General features: G+C 39.4%; 2 protein-coding genes and 1 long non-coding RNA gene across 5 annotated transcripts in view; 1 reads left to right on the top strand and 2 right to left on the bottom strand.

Annotated features, from left to right (window-relative positions):
- The window catches only part of LOC145446946 (uncharacterized), a 156,931-nt gene that overhangs the window by 103,492 nt on the left and 25,846 nt on the right, over window positions 1-27,593 (bottom strand). The gene's annotated exons all lie outside the window — the stretch shown is intronic.
- Window positions 1,296-26,928, bottom strand: LOC145446943 (uncharacterized). 3 transcript variants are annotated; one of them, XM_080325339.1, is made up of 6 exons: window positions 26,792-26,928; window positions 18,833-19,136; window positions 18,703-18,765; window positions 12,337-12,393; window positions 3,130-3,371; window positions 1,296-1,577 (listed from the first exon to the last, which is right to left on the bottom strand). In XM_080325339.1, the coding sequence occupies exons 2-6, from the start codon at window positions 19,110-19,112 to the stop codon at window positions 1,380-1,382; spliced, it is 840 nt and encodes a 279-aa protein (XP_080181465.1). In that variant the 5' UTR covers window positions 19,113-19,136; window positions 26,792-26,928; the 3' UTR covers window positions 1,296-1,379. The 3 variants fall into 3 exon arrangements, with proteins under 3 accessions (XP_080181465.1, XP_080181466.1, XP_080181467.1); XM_080325341.1 differs by having other exon boundaries at window positions 1,414-1,577; window positions 3,122-3,371; XM_080325340.1 differs by lacking the exon at window positions 12,337-12,393.
- On the top strand, window positions 13,177-17,358 carry LOC145446960 (uncharacterized). Its single transcript, XR_013917403.1, has 7 exons — window positions 13,177-14,811; window positions 14,871-15,100; window positions 15,162-15,236; window positions 15,294-15,477; window positions 15,792-15,934; window positions 16,290-16,384; window positions 17,212-17,358. It is a non-coding gene; the product is annotated as an uncharacterized LOC145446960 (long non-coding RNA).

Raw genomic sequence — 27,593 nt, 5'->3', positions numbered from 1 at the left:
TTAAACCACTTTTGTAGTACAGTTTCATGTAGTGTGGAATGTTGGAGTCTTTAAAGTTACCATTTGGACGTAAAAATGACTTCAGTAAGGAAAATGACCGCTCCACAGACGCTGATGTTTGTCGACACTTCTGCAGTTTTGCATACAGCGCTGTTGAAATTTCTTGTCTTTGTAACTCCATAATTTGTTTCACATCGTTTTTGTCCAATCGCTTCCTAATGTATTTTTTGAGCTCAAGCGGATCTTTTCCGAAATCGAGGGCATTTAGATCAGCATGAGCCTCTTTGATAGTGTACGTACAACTTTCCATTTTCAGTATCAAGTTTGAAATATTGTTGTAGTGGAGGCATATTTCTGTTAACTGACTCGTCAACTTTGGATCGTTCACTGAATCTTTGACGCTCTTTACAATAACTGCTTCAGTTTCCCATGCGTTGACTATTTCTCTCACTTGTGGAAGTCTCTAAACTGCAAATTACGTCCCATTTCAGTGCACAGAAGTAAAACAGATTGTGCAGCAACACAATGCAATGTGTGACCTCATAATGCATTGTGTGACCTCATAGGTCTGCGACTGTAATGTTATGTAGGCTAACCTTACAGTTTGCCTTCGTTCTATCAGAACTTGCCTTACTTTCTTAGTGCGTAATTGCTTCAATTGGCACTTTTTATTTAAAGTATACAACAATATGACTTTATAACTCAAATATGACCTAACCAGAAAAATATGACTTTATATGACTTTATAACTTTCTTAATATACCCCATATGGATGCGATTTTTGCGTTAAAATTGATTTCACGACCTACTGATGCATAGAAAAAAATATGACTTTAATGACTTTAAATGGCCCTAGTCATAACCCACGAGTTACACTATCACACCGGCGATCCCTATCTCCGTAACGTTAATTCACGACCAATCATATGGGTATTAGCTCACCGCCGCATCCATTTGAATAAGCGTTTGTTCACCGCCACACCTATACCTGAAAACGTTAGCATGCCACCGCAGCTATCCCTCAAACGATCGTTCGCCACCCCGCCTACCCTGAAAACGTAAATTCACCACCCTCGGTTTTCGCGTTCCTTCGGCACCCCGCCTATACCTGAATGAAAGGGTCACCATGGGAGAGATCCTTATACCTATGCAGGCACCGTGCGAGCGATTGATGGTCTAAAAGGGTATCACCACCACCCCGGGTTTCGCGGCACATCACTACCCCGCCAATAAGAACCCACTGGACATCAACACCTATCTGCTTAACTGCTATCGACACTGTAATAATACCATAACGATATGTACGTGTATATATTTAGATCAACGTTCTCCGTTCAACGTTTCCTTGGCGGCGTTTCTTCTTTAGTTGTAAGGAATGATCAGGTTTCTTTCTCGCACATCACTCCATGCAGGGAGCTTGAGTTTCCGTAATTCCATATTCCAATGCCAGAACTATCGTCTTTTTTTATGAACATGGCCATGTACTTGCTTGACGACGAAGATCTTGGATATCCTGGAACCCATTGAAATTGATCCGAATGTCTTTTCATTCCTGATCGGTACAGCAGAGTTGAAGTCTGCCAAAAACATAAATATTAAGCACAATTATTTCTGAAACGCCGATCACGGTTGCAGAAAAATGGCACAGTTGCAGAGAAGTGCGTGTATTTGGATTTGGAAAAAATGGATTTGATGACTTTGCCTGACCTGTATTTACAATTATATTTACAAGGATTTGAATTTCGACTTGGATATAAAATTTTGGTATAATCCAATTTTCATGCGACTTCCGAACAATGTTACGTCATGACCGGATTTGAATTTGGATTTAGACATGGGACGAAATGAATTTTGGATTCGGATATCGAATTGAAACTTCCGATTTGGATTATATAAGCATGTAGAAATTTTAAATCCGATCATCTCTGCAGAGTAGTATATTATGAGTGGGGTGCGAAGAGTTCGCAGCAATGACTTTGACACCAAACTCAATTGATAAATATTCCAACTTCCTACGGAGAGTTCACTTACTTTGACAAACGACGATTGTGATCGTAGTCAAAATTTTTGCTGAAATTGACTAGAAATCAGTAAATTTGAGATGAGGTAATTAGACTGGACTTAAAAATGGAAGTGATCTGATATGGCTTGCTATTCGAACGTAGCGAATTGGTCCTAACGCTGAATGACCCAGTGTTGGGATCAAGTCACTGCCGTATTCGAGATCTCAAGTCATTTCGAGTCATTGTACATTTTGACTCGAGTCAAATCAAGACAATCGATTTTCGAAGGTGATTCGAATCGAATCGAATCAAGTCAAGTCAGGTCAAGTCAAGTCAAGTCAAGTCAAGTCAAATCATAAGTCACAGTCACAATACAAGTCATGTCAAATTTTCGAATTACGAGTCATGATTCAAAGTCATTACATTTTGCTAGCTGTTTCAAACACAGATTGAGTTGCCGATCATTCTGAATGGAGGAAAAAATATGTAGGTAAATATCTGCCAAATCATAATGTATCGCTCACGCACAGCGTCGATAGCGTCAGTATCATACAAAATAGAGGAGAGGATACGAAACCTCGAAGTGGAAACAAATTTATATGAGGCAATACATTACCAATCTGCGCATCCATTCGATAAAATTTAGGCTTGATCGAATTTTTGCCGCCTAATATAAACGTATAAACTATTATATTCATTCAATCTGAACTTTAAATCAGTCACGGTTAAGGTAAACAATATGAGTAGCCTATAAAACATATACACATTGCTAATAGATGATTTTACTAATAGTTTATGACAACTTGATCCGCAGGCCACTTTGTTCGCGATCAATTAGTTTGTGATATAACAATGGCGGCTTAGTTAAACGCACGAGTATTGAATCCAACCATTCTACAAGATACAGAGATTTATTCGACACCGATTACTTGATGACTTGAAATTGACTCGTAAATTTTGCTCCTAGGACCGAGTTTATCCACATTTTCGAAACGCCGAGTTACGTTAAGTCAAATCAATTTTGCAGTGACTCGAGTCAAATCAGGTCATACGAAAATGTCGACTCGAGTCATTCCATCACTGGTATGACCGCATTGTGTCTATAGTTGAAAATTTACCCAATTACCGAACTTTTGTATTCCATTCCCAACCATATGTATACCGACGATGTACCATTTGGCATCTTCGTGAGAGAGAAGTTGTACAACTCGGTTTGTTGCACACGATCATGAATTTCAGTTAATAGAGCCCTCTGTTTCGCGCACTCTGCAATTGCCCGTTCATAACTTATATTCTCAGCCGATGAAATATGAGTAGTGAAACATTTTCCAGAATAAAGCAGCCCGCCTCGTCTTCTGCAGTCATCTTCTGCAATGAAAATAATATTCAAGCTCTTTATTGGTAATGTCGTCGCAAAGATCACTGGTACAATCAAGGGGTCAGACTTTTACAGACAGCTGGATTTTCAAAAATCGCAAATTCAACTAAAACTAGTTAATTCTTGAAACCCGCAGCTTTAATCAAAAGTAGAACTACCCGATTTTCAAATTCGCAACTAGAATTAGAACTACTCGAAAGACGGTTAGTTAGTTGACCATCAACTAACGAAAGGAGAAGTTGTACAAGTCTGCCTTACTAGCTTTACTGTTAGTCCTACAGATTACAACACATATGTTATTCACAGTGCAAACATGTGGTGGACTTTTGTTTTGTGACACACCGAAAATAGAAGTTTCCCGAAGGCTTCTAGATTATCGTAGGGCAGGCCTGGGCATTTTACCACCCGCGGGCCAAATGCGGACTATACGCGGGAATTGCGGATAAAATTCTACAGAAAAATGAAATCTGTATGTTAATTTTCGAAATAATTTGGATTTACCTTCGAGCTTGTTCCATTTTGTAAACTTTTGTTTCACTTTTTATCAGAAACATGGTTATAATAATGCACATCAAATCATTTGGCGTGTCATGAAAAATCATCTTGCGGTCCGCGTTTAGCACGCGTGCCAGGGGCGGCCGATCCCTGGCGTAATCTATCTTGAAAATAAAGTCGATATAACATGAATTAAGTTAATTCGGGATCATGACATAAGCACGCAGCCATTCGACTGAGGCTGCAAGAACTCGAATTCGAATAACCTGCAAACGAGATTACCAAATCAGCAGGACGATATTACCAAGCCACACACCACTCGGGATAGTGACCAAGCTGTAACATCCAATACATTTTGGTGTCTTAATAGAGCAGGGGTGGGCAAACTACGGCCCGCGGGCCGCATGCGGCCCGCAACATCATTCTGTGCGGCTCGCGAGAGTTCATAGAAACTTTTTAAAAGTATTGGTAAAATGCGTACTAAAAATCGAATTAATGCACGGACTTAATTAAACTTTTTCTTAGTATATTTCATCATGTTAATTTTAGGACAGTGGTTCTATAACTGGGGTGTGCACCCCCTTGCGTGAAAGCATCTGAACGGGGCGCGAAGCTGAGCTAGACTGGAAAAAAACTTCGCGCTACGCGCGATTGTCGTTCACTTCATATTTATGTCTCTGTATTTAGTCTGAATTTAATATTTAAAAATCTTTCATCCACAGTCGTAACCTTCCATGCCATCAAAATCTCCGTTAGGCTTGCTCGCATCCTGGTTGCGTTTTGTTATATGATGAAAAGGGGGGGAGGGGCGTGAAATCTTTCATCATCATAAGGGTGGGGGGCGTGTCTTAAAATGTTGAAGAACCACTTTTCCAAAGGTAGATACTTCCTATATTTTTTTATGTTTAATTTCTGACGCGTCAGCCCGATCTCAAGGCACACGCAATTTGAAAAATTTGAACCGCTAAACATCACAGAAATCCTGAACGAGATTAACATAATTCGGATCACGAGTGAGATTTCAGATTGGCCACTCCAGTTTTAATTATTTCAGTGATGTGCTGATAAAAAAACGAGTCGTGCGTGTCTTAGGTAGATTCGTTCTTTGTATGCGTAGAATTGGGGTATTTAAGTTTTATCCACACACAGTAGAAGAGTGTTTGACGCTAACATGGTTGTGACGATGTCAGCATTGTGTGTCCCTGGACTGAACCAAAAGTGGAATTAGTAAATCTATGAACATATCCCTGCTCACAGATTTAAATTTCAATCCTGTTCTAAGAATCGTGACAACCGACTTTCCTCGCTACAGTTTTGACAAATTGATAATTGTGGTCGCCAGTCTATGAAATCTCGCCACTATGTTTCTGACGCGTGTACGGTATCATCAAAGCAATGTTTGGTTTGTCTTAAATAAGCACATATATTATCTCCATGTCTTCACTATATAATCAAATACCAATACTGCGTTTTGGTTTATAATCCCTATTTTACATAGTGCGGCCCGCAAATGGATTTATATGTTGAATGCGGCCCGCGAGCTCAAAAGTTTGCCCACCCCTGAAATAGAGGGACGTATCCAGGGGTTGATGCAGTGGCGGCTCGTGACAATATCGGGTGGTGGGGCAAGGGCTGCAAGCGACTTTTATCAAGATGACGTCACAATGGCGTTTTCCAACGTAAACAAGTAACTTAATGATGGTACGGTAACATGAATTTCCCGGCAACAGTGATTTTAACGTATGTGCCACGAGAGGTCTGCTGGTGAGCTGTGACTTGAAGTGTGGTAACTGCGTAAACGGCGTACGGAACAAAGATTCAACACGGTTCATGTTCGCATTAGACCTGACTAATTATCTGCAGAAATGGAAATGACTATAACTCGAGAGATAGCGTAAGCCTAATTGGAAAGGTCAACGAATTCGGACAGATACGCAATTGTTATCTCATAGATTGGGCCTGTCCTATTGAATCCAAAACATCATTCTAAAGAACTAAGAATAGCAGCCTCGGAAATTTGGTCTCGGTAGTCGGTACAGCATAAGAGATTTTGGTCTTGAAACTGGAGACTGTAACACGACACATACGTTTTTATTACTGTCTTATAGGTCTGCTGCGAAATCGCCTTTGGAAAAGATATTACCGAATAAATACGTGGATGAAAGCCTTAAACTTGGTACACTGTTACATGACATTATCGAGAAGTGGCCTCATGGCCCTTTTCGGTATGGTACACTGTCAAAATTATTGCGAACAGACCAACACCGAATTTTGCGTAAAATTTACTGAGGAATAGGCTGATCAAGTGATCAGCTGTTAGCCGCCATCGAAAACGAAATAACTATCGCGCTTGACAGGGGGTTGTAAGCAAATGGCTTGAAGGCCACAATTTCACGGTGAAATTGACATTGGAGAATATAATATCAAAGTAAATATTTGAATGCAAACTGAGAATGATATCATCATCTCAGTTAACGTTACCGCAGATACACCGGCTTTTGCGTGAAATCCGCAAAGTGTTGTAGGCTAAAGTGTCAGATCGAAGCACATCTTTACCACACTCGACCTTGATAACGAAATTACTGCCCTAATCATTGAGTGTCAACCTTGAGACTTGGCACAGCGTTCGATACTAAAATCAAGACATACCGTGCAAAAGCTTATGACGGATCTAGGTAAGGAGCATCGTTAAAATCAATAGAGACCAATACCGGCTTTGCGTATAATCTGTTAGCGATAAATGACTAGTCAGCTCTCACTCGAATTAGGAAACCAAATTACCACTAACACAGTTCAGTGACAAACTTAAAACTTGGTACAGCGTTCGATACTAACATTAAGACTTACCGTGCCAAATGTCATAACCGATCTCGGTATTGAACATCGTCAAAACCAATGGATACCAATACCGGCTTTTGAGTAAAATCTGTTTGCGATACATGACGGATCAGCACACACTCAACTTCGGAAACGGAATTACTACCCTAAACTTTAAGTAGAAACCCTGAAACTTGGGGCAGTGTTAAATACCACCATCACGACATGACATAACAAGTTTCAAGAGTTTTCATGGTGTGAAACCCCATTAAAATCGACCTATACCAGCAAAGGTCGACTAAACGCAGATGACGGTAACAGAGTTCAGCTATAGATACGATTGTTACATCACACCTTAAGGGCACAGAGCTATCGTGCCCCGGTTGCTCGGTAATTTTATGAATAGGAGAGAGTAAATCACCGTTTCTTTATTGTGCGCGGCTTTGAGAGAATAGACAGTGAAAGCTTGTTATGAGCGCTACCGGGGCAAGCCCCGGCTAGGCATTCGCAAAGCGAAAACACAGAAGAGAATTCGATTTTCGCAGAGACTTCGCTATACATGGGCATTTACAAGCGAAAGGACAAGAAGTATACGATATTCGCTGTGATTTCGGTTTATATAGATAGTTGTGCGTCTATAAATGGTGAAGAATTGTTATTGAACAGAATTTTAGGTGGGGCAATGCCCCAGTTGCCCTATAGGACGAGCCGCCACTGGGTTGATGCTATTAAAAAGACTTAACGATGTTTCTTGTCTACCATTGCTTTGAATAATTATGTGAGATAAATATTATTTTTGTACTTAAACTCTAAATTCCTGATTACCGAATAGTAACACATCTACCCAAAAGCTTGTGTTAACCACGTAATTCATTGCTTTCAATTTAAAAATTAAAAGAAATTAATACACCGCAAAATATAGTGCAAACTTTTGACTTCGCTCGTCAACGAATTTCCAAACTGTCATTCTCAGAAAAAATAGTACCCCATCTGTTACGTGGGGCTTCCCAAGTCAATATAGGTCGAGAACCGTACAGAACTGGATTTAATTCTTCTAGACAACACATTAATTTTTATTTCATCAGAAATGTCAGACATTGAATCGGCGTTTCAAAAGAACGGAGTTTCAAGTTTGAAATGGGAGATTCCGAGCCTAAAAACCCACGCGCTGACTACGCCAATGTTAGTAATGATGGTTCTGAGCCAGCAATGGCTGCACAGTGCACAAATATCGTTCAACATAACACCGCGGCGAAATCTCAATTCGCACAAAATGACGACACGTGTTTTCTCGTTGTCTGGCAACTAATATTATTTTGAGATGTGCAACTAGAACTAGAACTACTGAATTTGCAAATAGAACCACACAAGGGTCACCAACCTTCATGCAACCAAGAGCTACTTCTTGGGTTCTGATTGAAGCGACGGGCTACCATTTACTCCCGCCGTTTACCCGTACCAGACTGAATTTCCGCTTTGATATTCATAGCACTTGGCACTGGGCAGGAATCACATTGTGGCAACACTTCTAAGAGAGTCTTTCAATCACAACATCTCATTTCAACTAGCTAGCCACTTGGATTTTTCAAGAAATCATCAATTACTTCGCACCATGTTTGTATAAAATATACAACAACAGTCAATTCAAATTTTAAAATAAATCATGTCACACTTTAGACTGGACATCATGTTTTCTGTTTCTATGTCAGTCAGTGGGAAGCCTGGCATTGCATGTTATATCTATTAGTGCGCTGTACTCGTGTACGTAATTTGACTCTGCAACTCCGAGGAGTGTTTCAAATGTGCATTAGTGAGGCGTGTTCTGTGTTTGTTTTTGATGAAGCTCATGTCCGAAAATGCTGATTCACAACGATAAGTTGAACCTAACGCTTGCAACCTTCATAGCTGCTGTGCTGTGCATACACCACTGTTCTTTTCCGTGGCAACAAGGCACAAAAAGTTTGCTGCAACCTGGTGGGCTTTCAGGTAGAGGTCATTTTGCAGTGTTACAAATTCAATCTCCAACTGTTCAACACTCAGACATGACAGATTTCATCATACCGGGCAGCAGCAACGATTACAGAAAAAGTTAGAAACATGGTACTAAACTGCGTTGAGTGTAAGAGATACAAGCTGTGTCAAAGGATGCAATACGTAATGGGCATGCAGATATTGAAAATCTGCTAATATTTCACGACTATCTGCTACCGAATAGTAATGTTGTTTACTACTCTGGCATTGTCTTTGACGTCGAGCTACCATAACGGAACCCCCTGCCATTTCAAGAAGACCGTGGGTAGCATTCCGTCATGTCGCCTGCAGATGCAGTGTGCCGTATCCCACGTCTTCCACATGTTGTGATCCTAGTGCATGTTGGTATATTACTAGTAGTAATCAAGGATATTTGATATTATCATTTTAAGTGTTCATATATATTTATTGTCATTTGTAGGTTACATGTTATGTGATTTGAACAAGAATAGCTAAATTAATCAATCTATATATATATTTAGAAACCTCACTGGTAATAATATGACGAATATTGCTAAATTCTGCTATTTGGTCTATTTTAGAACAGCCTCGCGGGCTACTCATCTGGTCCTCGCAGGCTACCTGGGGCCCGCGGGCACCGCGTTGGTGACCCCATAACTGGAACTGCAACTACTACTCAAAAAACCGCTAGTTAGTTAACCATCAACAAACTGAATGGTTAGTTTGTACAAGTCTGAATTGGATTCAGTAGCACAAGCAGCATCGTATATTGCGTCACACAGAATCAAGCTCATTTATCAGGCTAGGAAAACGATCCTTCATATACTTGGATTTATATGAATTGCCAAATTGCCAATAGCCTATCAATACAAACATATTGCTGTTTAGAGACTTTTTGTTGGGGTTTGTGGGGGAAAAGTTGAACATAGCAAGGTCAATTGGGGTGAGATCGAAATCTTTGCAAAATATTTCGGATTTGAAGTTGTTAGTCAGTTGCGCAATAAATGGATTTGAAACTCCACCACGAAATCTATTTCTCCTTTGTTATACATGTTCTCTATTCCATAATAACTTAAAGATAAGACGCTATATAGAAATGACTTGGCTGGACGTGGTACGTTCCTGAAAAAATATGTTTCTCTATTCTGATGAATATATGTTGCGATCACACCAAAAGGTGTAGTCAGAAGCGTCATGGTTACGCGTTAATATTACATTCACCATCACGTATATTTGTGAAAATGAATTTTCGGCACTAGTTCATATCAATTCGAAGATGCGAATTTTCCATACACGACCCTGTTTTTCAAGAAATGCAGCTGCAAAATTTGATTTGAAATAACAAAAGCCTACCTAATTTCTAAATAATATAGTATGATGTTATTTTCAAGACTAGTCTGTTTGTAACTGTTCATCATAAGCCTACAGTTGATATTTGCACAAGACAGATGACGGTTGCACGGTACTTGAGTTAAATTTGAACCAAAAGTTGAGGGGTCCGCGGGGTCCATGACGGTACAAAAGTAGTCCCTGAAAACCAAAAGGTGGGGAACCACTGCTCTTGAAATCTTGGCACTTGGTACGACTAGAAAATTAATAAACACTGATTTTTCATAGCATCTAGTGATTTTGAGACTACGACTCCGACTCTATTACCGTAAATATGAGCTAAACTCTTACTCCGACTCAAGTGTCAAGTGTGAAACAGCATTTGGTTATATTCGCAACAGTTTTACAAGTGATGTTGTCACTTACAAAACCAAATAATTTATTTATTCTTTCGCCGTATCACGGTATAAGTCCAATAATTGCACCAATTAATGATTGCATCAGCAATCGTGCGTTGGTCCGGAAGATGCATCTTGCAATATTCTTGCTCTATGTAACTGAATTGCAATTTGCAAATAATGTCCAATTTTCTCAATATCGTTACTAATAGCATTGATTGTTGGATGTTGGTACATACAAATCCTATTTTATTTATTATTTAGTGATTTTAAAAATCGTTTGAAATCACTGTTTCCATAGTAAAGAAGTCGGAGCCAGGACCATTTTCAGTATTTTTTTCAGAACTCCGATTCCAACTAGGTGCTGAAATATTTTTGAGACTCCGACTCCATTAGGAAAATATTAGCGAAACTCCCACTCTACCGCTTTAGTTACAACCCTGCATTTTGGGCCAATATTCGATGAAACATTTCATTAGTTTTTCGTTACCATCGATCATTAACCCTCCGTGCTGGTGAGGTTGGGAGTGGGAATGGGGCTAAACTGCACTACATAATGAATAGAATAGAAATGAATAGAAAAAATCGCATTTAATATTGTGTCATCATTCTTGAGTTTTATGATTAGACTTCAGGTGGCAGCTGTCTATCTCAACTTGAAGGTTGGTTCACGTGTTTCGACAGGGTGAAACAAGTCATGGCAACCTTGCGACTGCGGCGTATGTACATCGTAAATTGTATAATGCATGATTTGATTCGCGTCGAAGGAGTAACTGGTCCGTGAGATTGGACATTTCATGCGAGAAGTTTTCTGCTTGGTTCATTTTCTTACCATCGGTATAGCTGCCACCCCAATCCGCGATCGGGCGAGTGATCTTGAACGTAAAAATATAATTTAGAAATTACGATGAATAAATTTTTGATGCGGCGGATTTCACCAACTCTAATTTTTTAACAAAGGTATAGTACCGTTACAGCACTGCATCTAAAGCACTTTGTGGGGCAGAAAAGAGATTTTGAGTCTTTCAATTCGATATTATACATGCTCAGCAAATAAAATTTGTTTGAATGGCGTTTTATATCAGTACGTTTGCGATTAATTCGGATCTTATGACTCGAATATCATGATGCTATTAGACGCGGCGATGTAGTTATTTGGTATCATCATCACCATTTCGGGACCTCCACTGAGTTGAATGACAATTTTCGTCAAATCGAGATGTATTAATCATCGGTTGATTTTGATTGAATAGGAAGTGTTCAATCCTCGATTCTATGAGCTTATGTCACGACAAATCATCATCAGTAACTCGCATGAACCATGTTGGACATGGTGGCGTGTGTTCCTGGAATAATTTCTTGGTAAAGTTACTCTACGTACCCTGTACAGTATAGGGTTACCATATTTTGAAATCGGCAAAGGAGGAGACTTTTCCAAAATTTTCAGACTTACAATACTGAAGTAACATCCAGAAAAATTGTATATTTTCCCGGCTTTATAGTTGGTTGACTAAAAAAAGTCAACTTTACGGCCCATACAGTTTTCCTTTCACATTTTCCGTTGTTCGACTAAAAATAAATGGATCGTGACATTCGCAAGAACCACGAAATTCCGATTTAGTGTAATTAATGTCCATTTTCACTCGAATCGCTCCAATATCTTAGCTTTAAAAGCTGTAAAGGAGGACATTTACGCGTCCTCGGAGGATATTTTAAAAAAACAGAAAAAGGAGGACGTATAAGATAACCCTAAAGTACAGCACACAGAACATCGGCATATTTAGGCTGCTAATAAGACCAGCACATTTTATGATCATGACGTTGTATAGTTTCCGCGAGAGCATGATTTTAAATAATATTCAGAATGTTTCATGAATTTGGATTAGGAAGACGATATTCAAACAACAGTTGTTAAAATTTTAACCTGCTGCTGCTTCTTTCCTTTTCAGTTCGGTGATCGTTGGCTTCAATTCTTCCCATTCTAGAATTCCAATCGTACAATTGATATAATCTGTGCCTGCGTCTTAAATCAACCCTGATTTTTATCGCAGTTTTATCATACCCGTCAAAATTTCAAACAATTTTGGTGTTGCAAGAAAACATGTATCATTAAGACATCTATTATGTGCGAAATCGACATTCCATATCATTAGAAGATGTATAGATAATCGCAAAATCTTGAAAGTGATGCATGAATCTGGGTTTTCCTCATGATCCGCGAAAGGGAAGATAGCGAATTGGATGAATACTGTACAGGGAGACACAGAACACACATATGTATACTTCTTTATCAAATCATTGATTCATTGTGGTAAGAATATGATAATACCTGTAACGAGACACTGTAGTACTTAGGATTCGATTGAAAAAGAAAATCCGGAAACAGTGCCACAATGATAAGCATGTTATGTCGCTAAAGTAGGACTAAATATAAAGCCCAATCTTGTATAATAACATATTTGTGCTATGAAACAAAGTCGTATGCATTAGGGTGGTCCTAAATTTGGAGAATCCTAAAAAAGCTTCTTGTTAGTGTCTCATTTTATAGATCATTGATAAAAAATAATGAGCCTGAAAGAAGCTCACAGGTAAGCCGGTAATGTTTCGGTCAAAGCGTTTGAAAGTACCTGACCCACAATAGGCGTGCCACCGACCATAGAACGGCCAGAAGACTAGCAATCACATAACCACGGTTCTTGATTGGCTAATCGGCTATGCTTTAATGATCACGACAGCAGCAGCTTGCCAATTAGGTGTTCAAGAACCCAGCAAACACGAGATATATTCAGGACATGTTCGGATATCTTTTTGTTATCCTAATTATCTCAAAATTGTGTTTATGCATATCTTGTGCGGAAACGTTTCTTGAATACATCTTTTTCTTATCCAACAACTTTCGTCAAAATGCCGAAAATATATTTGTGAGGAATCAAATTCGATTATTGTTTCATTTTATGGTATAATTTATCTACTATCAATTTTATTGATGTCTCACTCTTATGGGGTGATATGTCACCGTAATTGCCACCATCGAATCATAGCAATTTACATCGTTGCTATGATCGAATGTTTTTCCTTTTGTCACACGCCGCTTTCGCGTGATTTTGCAGATATTTTGATTCTTGGCCATCCCAAATTTTGGAATCCGAATCCATTACGGCTCCAGGCGGCAATTTGAAAGTCTTATGAATTTCCAATTCTGGGTAATCCGAAAAACTGCTGCCAAAATAATGCTATACTATTTGAACGTTCAATAGAAAAATCCTGCTACAATCCGACTGTCAAAGCAAATTCAGAATCCGGATCCACTCCGGTTACGCTGAAAACCATCTAGCCGTCTAGCTGTCGGAGCCGAGTGACTCAATGGCTTGAGGCACTTTCTCCCACGCGAACACCCGTTTCGGCGCGCAGGTTTCAAATCGTCAGACAAAAGACAGAAGCGCTCTGATAATGGCGGCTTGCAGTGCAGATATCGTTGTCGTTTTGGTTTTAGTTGCGTTCAGGGAAATCGCAGTTAATTGAGGCTAATCCAAGCATATTTCTATAGAAGAATACCGAAAACTGCACTGTGCAAGGTAATTTATATATAGGCTATGCTTCTTATATAATCATAGTTAAGGACTTGACTTGAGGTAATACGATATAACTTCATAGAACTAGTCTAGTCTTTCTGGTAATATGGTGTCCATATCATAACTGGGCGGCTATATCTGAATATAATTCTTTGATTCATATCAAACCAACTAATAAACTATAGAACTTGTGCGGCTAATCATGAGCACATTTCCTGGATATCAACTTACTTCAACCTTACTTTAAGGATTTGCTGTAAATGAATATAGGTCATTAGGTGGGTATTAGTCGATCAATAAATCGAGCAATCATTTGCTGTTGTGCTTTTTGTTGAACAAGAACAATCGGTTGCTGTTGCTGTAATACATAAAAGCTGGAAAACCGATGTAGAAGTGATCTCATTGATTCAGACTAGCTTATATCTTGTGAATTGTGTGAAATTGTTTGTATCTATAATAGTATTGCATGGCCGGTGGTTGCGTAAGAATGCAAATAGCACGGTAAGGCTAAGAATATAAAGCAACCATAATATGATAATCGCAATCGGTCTCTGTATAAAAGATACAGATGAAATGCTCATCCAGTAAGTTATAAACTCAGAATTAGCGTACTGTTTTCCAAGTGGGCCTACCTTTGCCATCTACATTATCCATATGTTTTAGATGTATTGAAGGTAGCTTTTAGTGATATAATAAACGCTGCAGAGAGTAGTGGCTTGCTCACGTCTTTGTCATTGTCTGGACTGAAAATGAAGCGCAGCGGCCAAAACGAAAACGTCAGCTGAACAAACAATTTTTGAATAATTCGGCGTCAACTGATGGTCAAGGTATACCCTTTTATTCCGTGAAATATGGTACATGTATGTAAAACGTTTATAATTTGTAGATGATGTTTTTCCTGCACTGCAAGGAAGAAACATAATCCAAGTATTCAGATACAAGACATGCCAATTTCAAGAATGCGGTCATCTTATGATTCTGGCAATGAAAGTGTGGCAAGCAGGAGTGATATCAATGATGCTCGCAATGCAAGTTTGCCATCATTAAGCGAAAAGAGTGATCAAGAATGGCATGATCCCAACATTGAATGTAACGGCCAGAGATCTAAGTCCTGCAGTAAGTTCATAGCACTTTGATGCATTCTCGAATTTGAGAATAAAGTCTCTCTGTTTTTCAGATGCTCCTTCATTTAAAATCATCGTTGAACCACAAAATTTTGACCATCAACAATGTGGCCTGTCATAAAGTAATGGTAAGTTTATCACATATGATGGTCAATCCAACTTTCTTGTAATCGAATCCTTTTTAGCTTGTGCATCAAAGACATAAAGTTGCAGAAAAACCAGATGATGGATTTCCTCAGACATCATATCGACAATGACTCCAAAAGACCTCAATCGAGTGCCCCAATTTTGCTGGAAGATATAATTGAAGATCCCTGTGAAACCTTGTCACAGCTGGAACACCTTTGAACAACGGCAAAGTCTGAACTGGTATGTTTTTGTTTCTCATTCGAACAAAGCGATTGACAGTCTAAATCAGGGGTGTCCGCCGACACCAAGGAATCATTTTCAGACACAGCAGGGGTCCTTTTCGAAATTAGTTCTATTATCAAAAATTGAATTGCCAATGTGATTTATTGCGAAATCGCAAAGTCAACCAAGCCTTTGATTAGCGTGACCATGAAATTTATGGTGTGGATGGTTTTATCTAGAATGCCCATAAATGTTATTTTTAATTCTGGTGCAAACCATTCATGCAAGGCAGTACCATCTGTATTGTGCACCACTAATATAATGTTTTACAGGTAGCCGCTTTAATGGGAATCCGGGGTGTACAATTGCCGGAAACTGTCGGAAATATGATGACCCGCATAGCTGTAAAGAAAGTAGGAAAAACCAGTCTTAAGGGTCAAAACAACAAGAGTGACACTTGAAAAGACTATTAGACGTAAGTTATCAGCGGTTATTGACGGAAATTAAACGTAATCAACGTAAAAAAAAGTTGAGCCCTAGCCTCGATTTTTCAACATTTTATTCGTTTGACGTCATATTTGGTAATACGAATACTGATGTCGTGATGTGCTAAGTTACCTACTTTAGTACTCTAGTTGTTAATGAGTTTTAGCAGAAAATATTCAGCTGCGATTGAATATATTATTGCAATATGAATATATTATTCAATAGTATATTGGAATTCTTTACCTCCAGGAGTCTCTTATATCAATGAAACTTGTTCGTTGTCTGATGTATAATATACCATGACTGGACAGTGGACATCTTCATCTAGTTATATCTCTTTTTAGGAGCATGCAGATCGACTCATCCTGACCTCGAGATCCCAGGTAAAAGAACTAAAGATCAGGTTGCAAGATCTCTAACTGTTGCTGGATCTTGCAAGGTAATTTTGTTGTTAAGTTAAGCCTGTGTGGTGTGACAGTTGTGTCTTTGATGATATTATTGAACTGTAAGTGAATTGTTATTACCGCTCATCTTCAGAACATTGTATATCAGTGGTCCCCAAACTTTACGAGAAAATTTACGAGACAGACCTTTACAATTTCCCTCCGCGGGTCGCATTTGTCTTGCACGGGGAGATTAAAATTTAATTTGAATAACTCTACTTTGTGTTGATTTACAAAATAATTTTAAGCAACTTCGATTTTGGTTTAGACAATACCCTGTCTAAAGATTTTTATACTCAAGGAATTAAAATCTCTGAAAATTTCTGGATCGTGTGAATTTCTGGAAGGTACTACGCAGTCATAAAAATTGTCTCGCAGACCACAGTTTGGGAACCACTGCATATATTTGCTGTGTCGTGCATGGAAGGAGCGATCAATATCACATCAGCCTCTCACAGGCAACTATTACCATATTAATATTAAAATAATAATGTGGAGAACAATCTTCACCCCGTGCCCAAACTATAGGTTTTGAAATCCGTTTCCAGCAGCAGCCACTTCATGACGCCAATAGCATGAAAATCATCTCTATAATGACAGGCATTATTGAACAGGTTCTGGTGTCTCATCTTGACAGCGTAACTGCGTTGATTATATCTTCAGTGTGAAAGTAAAGGTCATGTTGCTTTTGAAAGAGGACTTCAAGTCTTTTGGTGAATGTGACTTGGACCACCATCCCACTTTACTCACAACCAAACACAGAACAACTTTTATTCTACAGTGATAATAATCAATTGTACTAATCTACTCGTTTATGTTATAGGGTGGCGATAAAGAAGATAACAGGAACAAGGCTGTCATCACAGAGTCTGACAATTCCGACAACGATTTCGAACTTATGCTTAGGCAGCAATATTTGCTGAAGTGATTGCGCAGTTCTGTGCTGATTTAATACACGAACAAAGCCATGCATGATTTGTAAAATTATCAGTCAGTCTTCCTTGATAAGGGCATTGCAGGATGTGGCAGGTCCAGGCACCTAACTAGGGTCAGGGGTCACCTAGGGTCAGGGGTCATCTAGGGTCAAGCAAGATATCATGACAATGTCATACAGGTATCATTGAAGATATCCTATATATGTGCAAATGTGTCGACAGATTTATATAAACAATACATATGACTAGATATATTTTCAAGTAGTTGAGACATATACACAATATATATGCAATATATTCTGTGTTTGCTGGGAAGTCTGCTACTGGCGAGGATGTTGAAAGCGCATTGTTGGTAGGTTCCCAGATGATGATTTAAGATTAATTCAGGACATGTTGAGGTACGAAATACATGATGAACAAACAACAGCTACTTCACAAAAACTTCTACAGTTTGACCGCTTTATTGTAAAGGAAACGGCCGTAGTCTACATGCCTTGTTTTCATCGAGGGAACGCAACGGCACTTACGCAAGTGGCGAACGAATTCCTCGTTTCAGAAGGGATCCATCATCATTGAATACAAATATAAAGCTTAACAATGACACTATAGGCTACTTTGTGTGATCTTATTGGGCTCTAGCTGTAGTATATAGGTGACGTTTTGAATGCATATATAGATAGCAGTATATTACAATTGTATTGCAGATCATAGGGGTTTGATTCTAGCTAGTAGCAACACCTTCATTCGCGAACAATGGAATCAATAGTGAATATTGGTCGGTTGACCACAGTTATAGACCACTGTGAAAACATTGGCGGTAACGACGATATACGTTGTGGTGTTTCTGTGCTCCCTTTGCTATAGTCGTAATCTGGCGTTAGCCGTGTCTTGTGAATTCGTTGTGAGAAAGGCAAGAGATTAAACTGTAAACGCGCATTTTGGAATTTGTGTCATTCAATCAATCACGATTCGGGCTTTTCTGGTTTCAGGAGACCTTTTGAGTCGGAAGTGACACAGCAACGTACCACTACAACAGCCACATCCGACTATTGTCTGGGCTTATAATTGTCTTCAACCAATGATGAACGGGCGAGCATGTCTTCACAAATCACACAATGAGTTAAGTCTGTTTCATGATTTCCAGGGAACCCATGAACTGTTTCAGGGAACGCTTATTGTTTTGTGGCGTGAAACGCCGTTGAAGAACCACTGGCTGCGAAGGTCTGGCGTTAGACTGAGTCAGTCCATCAACGACAATGACAGCAACCGACAGCCCTTTGCCTTACACTATTTCTATTATATTGCAACTGTTCTAAACATTGCATATCCGTCCATACATCTTACTTAAATATAAATCACAATACACAGCCAATGCATACCGGATAACAGAGTTGACAGATTTCTCATCAGTTCAGCGATTGTTGAATTCACTACACCCAAGGCTGTAAAGGAAATATAAGAACTATACTGGTCGTATGCGAGTTTGAAATACTTTCATGAAATACTTACAATTCGTTATTTTCTCGTGGATGATGCCATCAACTCGGTCGTAGTCCACCCTACCTGGACTACCTTCAATCCCGGGTAATCCTCTAATACCACGCTCGCCTTTTGAACCCATTTTGCCAGGAGGGCCTTGCAATCTACTGCGACGTGGTTGGGTTTCGGCTAGTCCATCACCAGCAAAAACATCATCGATGTTCTTGCAAACTAAATGTTGTTGGCTACTCGACACCACGCACCAGAGAAATGCGAGAACAGGAATAAACAGCGAGATGGATTTCGACATGATGAAACAAAGACCAAAAATGACCTGGAAAACAAAAAAGGTTCAAATCACGATTCTCCAGGGAAGACGCTGCGAAATAGTGGGCTTATACGTTACTTGTTACATCGACATAATCAATGTTATTCGGTGTATCAGTATCTTTTTAGACCAGTGTCTGCGGAACGTTTTGACAAAACGGAACCCTGACCGACTAATAGAGTCCGGAAGAATATTCGGATAGTTTTATTATCCGTGTGGCTATAGTGAGCACTTAGCATTGCGCCTTTTGATACGGATGCACTGTATGAATTAGCAGTGAGACAGAGGTGGTCGAAGTAGCTGAGAAAGCAATTAGAGTAGACGTAGAAGTAGTGACGCAAGATTCTACTCAATTACGAGTTTAATCATGCTAGTGCCTTGCCGAGCAAACCTAAAGTAGCCTACTTAATTTAGCAGTATAATTTGCGGTTTGAAAACTACCTAAATAAGTGAGCCTAAGTATAATATTGAAAAGCAGTCATAAATGCGCACTCATGGGCAGTCCAAACCTGGAATTTGACATATGCGGACTATCAAGAAGAGCTAGATTTGGATTGCTGTAAGTCCCGTTTTCAACAGCGTAAAAATTGTACCCACCCCATCAGGTAATACAAATTATACTTTTGCTACAGAAAAGTGTTGTTTCGTTACCTCTTTTACCTAAATACTTTTCCATAAAATGGGACGGTATGGCGCCCTCCCCTAATTTAGGGCCTGTAGTTAATATGACGATGAAAGACACGGGTGAGTTGTATCGGATACTATACTACCGCTTGGTGCGATTCGGAAGGCAAGTAAAAATAGGATAAATCGAATAATTGAAAACATTTTGATGAGTTCTATTCAGGCTGCTGTGTTGAAGCTGTCATATGTGTGACTATATGCGGCCTGAATGCGTACATGAATCACGCAGCCGCTGCATAAATGATATTGACCGATATCTTTCTTGGAATTGGTGATTATCTCTTGCTCTCGTCCTCTCTCCTTTTCGTTCTCCCCTCTCTTTCTCCCTCTCTCTGCCTTCTTTGATGTATAAAACACTTCTACTTTACTATTTGTAGATAGCGAAAACGTACTGTGGCGAAGTTGAAGTAGAAGTGGCAGAAAATAAATTAGATTTGCTTGAGTAAATATTGCAAGTTGAGGTAACCTATTCAAGTGCTCCAAAAAGTATAAGTCCTTTGTTGCTGACTACCGCTGGCTAGCACACTATTCTATGTTTCGAACATTGCTGCGACTTACTTATATAATTTAAATGTGCTAAATCGAAATAATGACACTTGCCGAGTGTGTCAAATTAGTCTTCGACTTCAATAGGGCTGGGCAAAATCAAGTACCGGAGTGATTCGATTCTGAATCACGTATTACGTTTCGAGTCTAGTCGAGTTTTCGAGTATCACTCATTATGACACCACAACAGAATGTACGATGTCAAAGTTCAAATATGTACAAATATATACCACATATGTACAAATATGTACCACAAAAACATAATGCCTGTTATCCGTCACATCAAAGATACTTCCAGTTGCGACGAGCGTATAATTTCAACTCTGGAAAAAATCGTCTTTTACTACTCGACTCCAATCATTAAAATTAATACTCGATTCAGATTCGAGTACTCGATTCATTGCGCCCAGCCCTACTTCTCAACCTCTGTTCGATCCACTGATTTATCAAAACGCAGTATCAAAATTAGCTGAACACGGCGTTGGTGACACTGTTAAAGCGATGAACGGAGGCCACCAAATTAAGAAAGATTTAGTTACAACTCTTATGACCGACTCATGATTGGACGTCTGCTAAGAGCATGCAAGATAGTCGCAGATAAAATACTGGAAATTCAGCTATTTTGTCCTCTAGCCCAGGGCCCACAAACTTGTCGTCCACGGCCCGCATGTGACTCCCAGGTCATATTTTGCTGCATAAGCTTGGCTTGGGATATCGTAAAAAACACTTTGTAGGGCACCGTTTATACGCGGATCAGATGGGGAGAAGGGGCCTAGATAGCCGGCGAGTGAAGATGACTAATGCGATAAAAAAAAACACTTCGCTAACCTTTTATGTTTTGTATATTTGCAAATCTTATTCTAAGGAAATCTGAACCCCCATCATGGATACAGCCCGATGCTCCCCAGGATGAATGTTTTCAACCATTTTGGTTTGATGTTTGTCAACAATACCGTAACTACAAGATCGATACTCTGTTATGTGAGAAATAATTCAATTGTAGCGTCAAATATAGCAAGACTTGAAAAGTATCGCCTAACGATCATATATAGCGGCTCAGTGGGCAGGAATGTTCTAAGCAGTGTTGGGATCAAGTCATTACCCTCGAGTCACGAGTCATCTCGAGTCATCACACATTTTGACTCGAGTCAAGTCAAGTCAATCGATTTTCGAAGGTGACTCGAGTCAAGTCAAGTCACTCGTTTTTTGGAGGTGACTCGAGTCGAGTCGAGTCAAGTCAAGTCAAATCACGAGTCAAGTCACAGTTCAAGTCAAATTGAATTTTCGAAGCATGAGTAGAGTTACCATACGTCCTCTTTTAAGAGGATTTGTCCTCTTTTTTGACTTTTTTGAAAGTGTCCTCGGAGGACGCCCTTTTGTCCTCTTTTTTGAAAATTTAGGTCACATTTAGAGCAAAATGCGAGTGATATGACGTAAATTAGCAGAGAAGTGACGCTCCGGCGGTTATTTCGAAGTGAAAAACGGTGATTTGAGGTCTGAGCGAAAAGTTGACCTTTTTTTTTAGTCAACTACCTAGCAATGTGGAGAGAAAAGCGGTATTTTGGGCGTGAAAGTTGACTAAAAAAAAAAAGGTCAACCACCTAGCAATGTGGAGAGAAAAACGGTATTTTGAGCTCTGAGCGGAAAGTTGACCTTTTTTTTAGTCAACTACCTAGCAATGTGGAGAGAAAAGCGGTATTTTGGGCGTGAAAGTTGACTAAAAAAAAAAGGACGACCACCTAGCAATGTGGAGAGAAAAACGGTATTTTGAGCTCCGAGCGGAAAGTTGACCTTTTTTTTTAGTCAACCGATCACAAAGTGGGAAAAATTCACCGATTTTTGAGAATTCTACTCCGGTTTTGCAAGTCTTAAATTTCTGAAAAAGTGTCCTCTTTTTAGATTTCCAAAATATGGTAAGCCTAAGCATGAGTGATGATCCAAACTCATTACATTTTGCTCGCTGCGTTAAGGACAGATTAATTGGCCATTTATTCCGAATGAAATAACGAATATGAAGTTGAATAGATGTAAAGAGGTGTTGTGTACCTCAAGCATACGTAGAACTGGTAATAAAATACGTGAGTAACTGTATAGCTCCATGCTATACAGTCTGTTATTATCATCCAAAATTGAAGATCGAATTCGAAGCCTCGGGTAGTTGAAACAAATTGACATCGTACAATACACCACCCATCAACACATCCGTGAGATTATAAACGCATAAACTATATTCGCTCGATTTAAATCACACAATATGGTTGGTACAGGTGAGCGCTGCACAATGTAAGCACTGAGCCGTCTAAGAAGCAGAGATGCGTTGCTATTAGAATCAGATTAATCTACTACTACAACGTAAGCTGTGATCATTTCGTTTGCGGTCAATTTATTTGTGATGTAACAATGTATGATCAGTGAATGATTGGTTATTCTCACAAGGTGACATCGGCGTATCGCGAACAATCCGACCTTATACAAGATACGGCGATTTAGTCGACACCGTTTACTTGATGACTTGAAATTGACTCGTGAATTTTGCTCCGAGTCACGAGTCAATCCACATTTCTGAAGCGCCGAATCAAGTCAAGTCAAGTCATTTTGGCAAAGTGACTCGAGTCAAGTCAAGTCATACGAAAAAGTTGGCTCGAGTCATCCCAACACTGGTTCTAAGTAACAATATATCTGACAATTTGTGGCGTATAATAGAACTACTTGTGTTCAATTATCAATACTCAGAAAATTGATCGTGAATATCGGGTTACCTCGTTAATATTTGAATTAGCCCCGTAACTTGACATGATTACATTCTCACATAACTACTCTAGGTGCAGAAAACTATGGCCCCTATCTCGAGGTCAATGCACAATTGCACATGCACATGTATGAAGGATAACATGCTACCACACGAACTCTCAAGGGTGTTGTTGTGCGCGAATTCTTACGATATGATAGATGTGACTATACACAAACCAGACCATATTTGAAACATGTAACAACGTATCCACAATAAAGCCAAAGTAATGCTTTGTAACTACATTATGTATTATTCGCGTGGTATTGAGAGGACAATGGGAAAACCCGATATTCCAGAACTAGGCAATATAAATTATACATTGTTACTATTAGAGAAAGGCTTCCGCTATAATTAAGATCGGTGCACTTCGAGGGGTATCGTAATTCATGATCAAGGACGAAAAAGACAAAGTGTCACCACTGAGATAACACACACTCCAAAGAGAAAATACAGGCGACGTACTGATTTGTAGCAGTATTGCGTTCGTTCCACAAATAAACGATAAAATATCGCGATTAAGACATCATTACATGTATGGTAAACATTTTCGAAAAGATTGTCTGAAAGACTTATTGCATTTGGAAGGAAACTTTCTACATGATATATGTGACGTGTAGTATAGACCAGTGGTCCTCAACCGCCGGTCCGCGACGACATTCCAGCCGGTCCGCCAGGTATATTTCAATTTTATACCCTAATTCCAAGATGCAATGTTGAAGGCTTGTGCATTGATAAAATAGATAAAACATCAAATTTTAAACTGATTCAGAATTTCATGAGGTAACATTACGGCTGGAAACATGTTCGATTTGACTTAAAGTTCAAGACGTGTCATTCGACGACATGCGAGCGACAAGTACAGAACATATACGAGCCGACTCATCGCTAAACAGCGCAGTTTGCGCGATCATTCGTTTTCGATTCATTTACTTTGTGAAGGACCGCAACTGGGGCACCCCAAACTGCCCCATTGGAGAGGGGCCGAGCTTGAAAAATGCCCAAAATTATTTTGCAACTGAACATAAATCATAGCGTATTTTTTGAATTTTTTTTCAACATTTTTCAATTTCTTTTCGCGCGTTGCGCGATTTAGTGTCTCTAAATGTCTTGCTTATTAGGTGCCCTTTTCCGAGAAATACGCATGATATATTGAAATAGGCATTTCGGCATCAGCCATTACCGCGCCCCGACGTATCAACACATAATGAAGTTTTGGTTAACATGAGACTCCGAAAGGTGTGCCAAAAATTCGGCGGCGAGAAACCGATTCGGTCATCAATGATCGAAAATTTTTTGCAATTGGCGCGATTAGGCCACATAAATCCTCTGCTTGCACTGAGTAGAATGAATGTGCTTACAAAAACTGGTGAAACATCCACCCAACTGTCGGGTCTGGGGGCGAAGCCCTCGGAAGTCCGGCTTATCGCCCTGTGGGCTGACAAACGTTTTTTGGGGTGGGCTAACGCAGTGCTTTTCGGCCCGGATTTGCGGATGGCCGGTATAGCTGCTGTAAGGTGTTTTCTTGCGACACGCATTGCATTTGTAGTTGCCAGAGTAGCCTGCGTCTGGTGGCAGTGAGCAATGAGCAAATTAGCAAGACAATGTTTTTGGTTCGACTCCGAAACGCTACTTCTCTCGATGTTGTCAAAGAGAAGGATATTATTCGAGTTGGCGTGGTCGGTTAAACCCGCGGCCTTCGGCGCGAAAAACTGTAAACGACTCTCGGCGGTAGCACGTTTATCTGGACAAGGCAATTTTACATCAACTCAGCAGACACACTTCCATAAAATCACATGGATGACATCATGAAGATAATAATTACGATCCAAACCCTCTAAATGTCACTCTCTAGCGCTATAAATTGCAAAAAACGGTTGCATACTTTATATTTTGGCTTCATTTCAAGTTTGAAAGTCCACCGGTCCGCCAGACATTTTTTGAAATTTTACCGGTCCGCGAGGTGAAAAAGGTTGAGAACCACTGGTATAGACAATACATACTTCATGCCTTTAGTACTACACAGCAGTTTCAATGTTTTTAGACTACCAATCCATGAATATAGCTAATTGAGTCGTCGAATTATTAAGAAATGTCATGCTGCGATATCGCACACACCATGCCTTTGTTTTTAAAGCCGTCATGATGAAATATAATTGACTGTCATCTTTTGTAAGTATTGAAGTGAGAGTGGTCGAGCAGCTACAGATATTGCAAAATGGGAAAATAGGGTTACTCTATTTTGAGATTCGAAAAAGAGGACACATTTCCAAAATTCTGAAAGCTCTGGTACCGGAAAAGAAAACCGGTGATTCTGAAAAATTTCGCACAATAGTCCTATTTTCGGACGGTTGTGTCACAATAAAAGTCATGTTTTTTTTTCAATAAACTAAATCTATTAACATATATACCGCATAGCTTCATTTTAAAGATATAAAGATAAAATAGTACAAAATCAAGATGAATTATAACTAAGTAATTTCGTGGTAGTTTTATTCCGAGTGAACCTAACCTATTCTTGAGAGGAAATTAGTTGCAAGAACCAGATGAAAACCCGGGTTCCACCGAATGGTGCGGACTGGTTCAATCCCATCGCTGCTAACAATCACTCTGAAAACCAGCCGATGTCGTCTGATGACTTGTAGCCTACTTAGCAGGCGACAATTCAATTGGCGACACGAAAGTCAAATGACAATTTATGAAAAAAATTCACACACCGTATAACTGTTACCTGCTATTACGGAATATATATTGTAACGCCATTTTGATATTTGATTAAGGAGGAATATCACGAAACAATACTTAATTCCATGAAGTGAAAACTCAATACTTAAAAGACCTTCATGAGTCATCTATATGTCGTGCGAATTATAGATTAAGGGGAATACATGTTGCGATATTTCATGCGTAATCTCTCATAATATATATATGCGTGTAATACAACGTATAAACATTCTATTCGATTGACAAATTCGGAAGTACTGTTACGTCGTCGTACATTGATTCAATAAATTTACAAGTCGTGGAGACAGAAACAAAATATTCGTCCGTGTGCTAGACCTGCTATGTGCATTTTCAAAATAAATCAAGTGAGATCTTTGTATCTCAAACTTCCGTGCATCAGATCGATTGATGGGAATCAGTAATGATAACCGTTTTGCATATCTCATACCCGCTGCGAAACAGTTGAATCCGACCACGCACAAGGTGAGGGAGAGAACCTGATACAGAGTCGATAGTGACTGAATCGCCTCATGCGAAATGCAATTGAATTCTCGGCCTATTTACCGCAGTACGCACTACGCATATGCTGGCTTTTAGAATACATAACCGCAGAATACATGGCATGCTTGCTAGTTGTTGATACCTGATGTAGACAGTTTCCGAGCAACACTCATGTAGCAGCTAGATCACGGTTTATTTTGTGTAGGCGCACGGCTGGTTTAGGATACAAAAAACTTTCCATTTGAAGTTGTAACGAATACTAAACCATCTGTATATGTCTTACTATGTAACAACATAGCTGATAATCATATCATGAAAATCAGTGCGCATTTACTTTCTAATCGCGGGGTTTCGATATTGCCGTTGGTACACGAATAATGTGCGAAAACAGATGTTCATGCCATGATAAAGAGCTCACTTTGTTTCAGATTGGCCGTCTTTGGTAACCCGCGTGATTTTTCTGGTGGTGACGCAAAGAAATAATCCCACAAAACGCGGTTGGAGCCAACAGCAGACAATTCGTCTTGACACTGATAGACGGTATAAGCTCTCTAACAATAAGGTTGTCAGCTTGCATATTTATAATGCGCATCACTTCTTTTTTCGTTATAATTGCAATGTGAAATTCGTGTCCAGGCGGCCGAATTACTCAGAAGTATGAAAGTATTTTCATCGACTGCCAATATCACGTGTTTGTGATCGCATATAATTCGAATGCTCGTTAATTCTACTGTTGTTAGTGCGTAACGGTATCCGTGTGTGAGGTGACCGCAAGCGTACCGTACCACTTTTACATACCCGTAAAAACAAAGCATTCTAAAATTAAAAATACATTTTTTCTATGTGCGAGGTTCGGGTCTAAACATGACGATCGCTAATTTTCTTGTAAAATATGGATATCTGAATTTTACTTCGATGCCCCAAGCCAACAACTGCTGCTATTGAGCGTACTTTCTTCATCCTTGTCAACCGACAGGTTGTTCCACTCAGAAGACGTGGAAAAGTATATACTACATTAAATTGACACTTTTAGTGCAATAATACCTAATTTATCTACTTGAGTCTTCATTCGTCAAAAGGTCTCTAAAAATGATTTTTGCATGAACAGAATGTACAAATTGTAATTTTGAGGTCAAAATATTTCGTTTTACAGACCAAAACATAATTTGATCAGTAGCGACTGCATCCGAAACAAGTGAGAATCAAATGTGTACCAGATA

Source organism: Botryllus schlosseri, chromosome 9 (assembly GCF_051294905.1).
Source record: "Botryllus schlosseri isolate E-star chromosome 9, Bs_hap1, whole genome shotgun sequence".
Taxonomy (NCBI): Eukaryota; Metazoa; Chordata; class Ascidiacea; order Stolidobranchia; family Styelidae; genus Botryllus; species Botryllus schlosseri.
This window is presented reverse-complemented; position numbering and strand designations above follow the sequence as displayed.